The 4,742-nt window shown below is 45.3% G+C and overlaps 1 protein-coding gene across 1 annotated transcript; it reads right to left on the bottom strand.

The window, feature by feature from the left end:
* Nucleotides 1-301: 301 nt before the first annotated feature.
* On the bottom strand, nt 302-2,747 carry LOC103477183 (tripartite motif-containing protein 16-like). Its single transcript, XM_081616287.1, has 2 exons — nt 936-2,747; nt 302-859 (listed from the first exon to the last, which is right to left on the bottom strand). The coding sequence occupies exons 1-2, from the start codon at nt 2,308-2,310 to the stop codon at nt 750-752; spliced, it is 1,485 nt and encodes a 494-aa protein (XP_081472413.1). The 5' UTR covers nt 2,311-2,747; the 3' UTR covers nt 302-749.
* Between the last annotated feature and the right edge of the window lie 1,995 nt (nt 2,748-4,742).

The raw sequence follows: 4,742 nt of genomic DNA, 5'->3' as shown, positions 1-4,742 counted from the left end.
TTCTACACTTAAGAAGTCTCTGCTGCCCCCTGCTGGAGAAGGTTTGCAAGTGCAAGTTGCACTTTATGGATGACTTGAAGATCCAGGATGTTGGTTCGGTTTGGGGAGTAATTTATCTTCTCCTGCATCATGAGACTCTGATAGAAATATTTCTGGTCTTTATACAAAAAATACTCACAATTTATTATAAAGTGAAAATTCTAAATTTCTCTGTAATGAAGTTGTTTTATTGAATAAAGCAAAAAGAAACAGAACACATTTATTTTTCTGATCTAAATGATAGAAAACAATCAGTTCTAGGTTGATGTTAGATTCAGTTTATTTTTTTAATCACAATAACAAAAACAGAAAGAAGTTCAGCTCACTTTAGTCTGAACTGGTTTAAACAATATCAACATTCATCCTGCAGATCAGAAGAAGAGAAACCAGAACTTTTAATACATCAGTACAAATATTAAAACTTCACTGTTGGAGCCCAGAGAAGTTCAGATTCTCATGAAGAAATATTTCTGACATTTAACAATGAAAGAAAACATCAGCAGTGATAACATTTACGGCTTCTGGAGCACAGAGAACGACTCTTAAACCAGAAAAATAAGGACAAAACAACAGAGCAGAGACTTCAGAACCCTGATCATCTATCAGGGAGAAAACCTAGTTGGGATTACAGAACTCTGCAGATCCTATTCCAAGCCCAACTCCAGCCATCAGCGGCTCAGTGAATCTGGTCTGGACTCTGTGGATCAGAGTCATGGATTCAGAGACGCTGTAGAAGGACAGAAGACCTGCTCCGTGGTCCAGGTACACTCCGACTCTGGAGGGAACTGGAGCTGAGACGGAGGTCCAGATGTTGTTGTGACTAAATTTAAAACTGTTGTCGGAGCAATACAATGCCCAAGACTTGTCATTTGCTCCAAGTCCACATTCATTTCCACCTCCTGCTCTGCTGATGTTCTGGTATGTGACTGCTACACGAACCGTCCTGCTCCTCTCCACCTCCCAGTAACATCGTCCGGTCAGACTCTCTCTACTCAGAGCCTGAGGCCATTTAGTGAATCTGTCTGGATGATAAAAATAAGACTGAGGTTGATTCAGCCTTGTCACCTTCCTGTTCCCCTCTGATAGCACCAGATATCTGTGTGCTGTGTTTGGATCCAGGGTGATTTCACATGAATATCTTAAGAATCCAGCTCTGGTCTTTGGTTCTGGTTCTGGCAGTAGAACATCCACCTCAGTGACCATCAGTGAGATGTTTGTCCATGAGTCTCTCAGGACGTCCTGTAGTTTGTCTCTGAGCTCTGACACAGCTGCTGTCACGTCCTCAAAGTGTCTCAGAGGACGGATGTTGATGCTGGATGGACCTTTAGACTCCCTGGGTGACAGTGAGGGGTAGTTGAGGAGAAACTGGTTGTGATCCTCTGTGTGTGAGAGCTGCTCCAGCTCAGCGTCTTTCCTCTTCAGCTCACTGATCTCCTGCTCCAGCTTCTCCTGAACATCTTTGACTCGACTCACTTCAGTTTCCTGCTGGGATCTGATCTGATGCTTCACCTCAGAGCTTCTTTTCTGGAGGAGACGGATCAGCTGGGTGAAGATCTTCTCACTGTCCTCCACTGTTTTATCAGCAGAGTGATTGATGGCCTCCACCTCCTGTTGAAGCAGCTTCACATCTTTCTCTCTGTCCTGGATTCTCTGCTGGATGTTTCCTCGTCTCTCCTCCAGCTCTCTCTGCCTCTCAGTCCTTTCTGCTGCAGCTGACACTGTGTCATGACCTTTATGTTCATCCACAGAGCAGAGATAACAGATGCATGTCTGATCGGTGCGGCAGAACATCTTCATCACCTCATCATGCGTAGAGCAGATGTTCTCCTGCAGGTTGTTGGACGGCTCCACCAGCTTGTGTTTCTTCAGACCAGGGACATCAAGGTGAGGTTGGAGGTGATTCTCACAGTAGGAAACCAAACAGACCAGACAGGATTTGAAGGCTTTCAGTTTCCTCCAAGTGCAGACATCACAGGCCACTTCTTCAGGTCCAGCATAGCAGTGGTCAGCAGGAGCAGCGGGGAGTCCAGTCTTCTTCATCTGCTCCACTAAAGCTGCTAGCATGGTGCTCCTCTTTAGCACAGGTCTAGGTGTGAAGGTCTCCCTGCACTGAGGGCAGCTGTGGATTCCCTTCTGATCCTCTGCATCCCAGTGGTCTGTAATACATTTCATACAGTAGCTGTGTCCACAGGAAGTAGTCACTGGATCCTTCAGCAGATCCAAACAGATCGAACAGGAGAAACTTTCTCTGTCCAGCTGATTCTGCTCCATTTCTGCTCTCAGTCACAGCGGCTGTGTGAGTTTCACTTCCTGTAAACAGAAACTGGGTTGAGCTCTGACCAGCAGACCACAAGTCAGAGCAGAGAGGCTGCAGCCAATCAGCTTTCACCTTCAGCAGCTGTTGGCTCCGCCCAGCTTCAATCAGGAAGCAGAGGGAGGAACGAGAAAGTCTGGAAGATGATTAACCCATGAATGGTGTAAGAAGAGAGTCTGGTTTTAGTTTAGTGATGGAACAGCAGCTTCAAGTAATGAAGAAGAAGCAACAATGTTTGTGTTGACATTTTCCATATAAAAATAATATTAGTGGACAAACAAGTAGAAAACAAAGAAATAATTTAAGATAATGCCATTAATATGTATCTTTCAATAGTTACGATCTGCTGTGAGAAAAGAAAAATGTCAACGGTGAAAAGATCAAATTGGTTATGTAATGAACTTATTGAATATTAAAAGTTAGTCTTATTAGATTTGTATAATGCAGTAAACATTACCTGAAAAAAGGCTGTTGTGGTACCAAAACCTGGGATGGATTATGTAAAGTTATCATATTTGAGTCTCATCTCATCAGTTAGAGTCAACACCGTTCACTTTAATGATGACAATCTGCAGATGTATGTTAAAAATCTGCTAAAATCTTCTGAAGATAATATTTACCTCTGTACTTTGCATAATAATATCAAAACAATATGAACATTCAGCACAAAAATCAATCCGCAAAGTGTATAAATCATGAATCTGTCCTGAAGGCTTTGCTAACATCCATCTCACCACCAGAGGTCGCTGTTGGATCACAGTAGGATTAGAAATCAGAGGAAACATTTTGAGTTTTAAATTAAAAAAAAACCCACAGATCTGATTGAACCATTGCTGTAGATTATAAAGATGATTGTCTTGTAAAAAAAAACCTTGAACAGATAAAATATGAACAATAATTTTATCTTCAGGTTTCTAAAGCGACATTAACTGGTTCTTCATTAATGATCATCAGAACCAGACGCATCGTTCTCACAGCTGCTGAGTCCAAATGAGTCCAACAGGTTTATCTTCCTTAAAACACAGAGGCAGCCGAGTCACCGCAGGGTGTGGAGCATTCCTGAGGAAATCAGCTCTGCTCCATCAGCTGCTCCATCTGCTGCTCCATCAGCTCTGCTCCATCAGCTGCTCCATCAGCTGCTCCATCAGCTGCTCCATCAGCTCTGCTCCATCAGCTGCTCCATCAGCTGCTCCATCAGCTGCTCCATCAGCTGCTCCATCAGCTCTGCTCCATCAGCTGCTCCATCAGCTGCTCCATCAGCTCTGCTCCATCAGCTGCTCCATCAGCTCTGCTCCATCAGCTGCTCCATCAGCTGCTCCATCAGCTCTGCTCCATCAGCTCTGCTCCATCAGCTGCTCCATCAGCTGCTCCATCAGCTCTGCTCCATCAGCTCTGCTCCATCAGCTGCTCCATCAGCTGCTCCATCAGCTCTGCTCCATCAGCTCTGCTCCATCAGCTGCTCCATCAGCTCTGCTCCATCAGCTGCTCCATCAGCTGCTCCATCAGCTCTGCTCCATCAGCTCTGCTCCATCAGCTGCTCCATCAGCTCTGCTCCATCAGCTGCTCCATCAGCTCTGCTCCATCAGCTGCTCCATCAGCTCTGTTCCATCAGCTGCTCCATCAGCTGCTCCATCAGCTCTGCTCCATCAGCTCTGCTCCATCAGCTCCATCAGCTGCTCCATCAGCTGCTCCATCAGCTGCTCCATCAGCTGCTCCATCAGCTGCTCCATCAGCTGCTCCATCAGCTCTGCTCCATCAGCTGCTCCATCAGCTGCTCCATCAGCTCTGCTCCATCAGCTGCTCCATCAGCTCTGCTCCATCAGCTGCTCCATCAGCTGCTCCATCAGCTCTGCTCCATCAGCTCTGCTCCATCAGCTCTGCTCCATCAGCTCTGCTCCATCAGCTGCTCCATCAGCTCTGCTCCATCAGCTGCTCCATCAGCTGCTCCATCAGCTCTGCTCTATCAGCTGCTCCATCAGCTGCTCCATCAGCTGCTCCATCAGCTGCAGAAATACTCCAGGATCTGAAACTGACGGAGACGATCCCGTCACTGTAAACGTCGTGAGGCAGAGCAGGTCGCTGCAGACTTTATGAGGAACTCTATAAAGTTTAAAAATAAAAACTCAACAGATCAAAATGAATGTTGAGAATAGAGCAGAGGAACATCTAAAACCTGGAGGTGTAATCCACTAAAATTATAATCCACTATAATTTATAATCCATCCCATAATATCTGTCTGGATGTCAGGCGGTTTAAGGGCATCAGAGTAAAAGTATCAACATAAAGTCCCAGTGAAACTCTGATGTTCGATCAATAAGGAAAACAAACGACTTGACCTTTGGGGATTAAGGATTTTCTTAAAGCATGTGCTTTCCCAGCAGGTTCTGT

This window comes from Poecilia reticulata, chromosome 15 (genome assembly GCF_904066995.2).
Source record: "Poecilia reticulata chromosome 15, P_reticulata-male-v2, whole genome shotgun sequence".
NCBI classification, from domain to species: Eukaryota; Metazoa; Chordata; class Actinopteri; order Cyprinodontiformes; family Poeciliidae; genus Poecilia; species Poecilia reticulata.
The sequence above is the reverse complement of the archived record's forward strand: the minus strand, read 5'-3'. Positions and strand labels throughout refer to the sequence as shown.

Excerpts from the sequence above, each read along its gene's own strand:
- LOC103477183 (XM_081616287.1), bottom strand. The coding sequence starts at position 2,310 with ATGGAGCAGAATCAGCTGGACAGAGAAAGTTTCTCCTGTTCGATCTGT. Across the intron at positions 860-935 it reads GAACATCAGCAGAGCAGGAG|TCACAACAACATCTGGACCT; the intron begins GTGGAAATGAAT and ends TTTTAAATTTAG.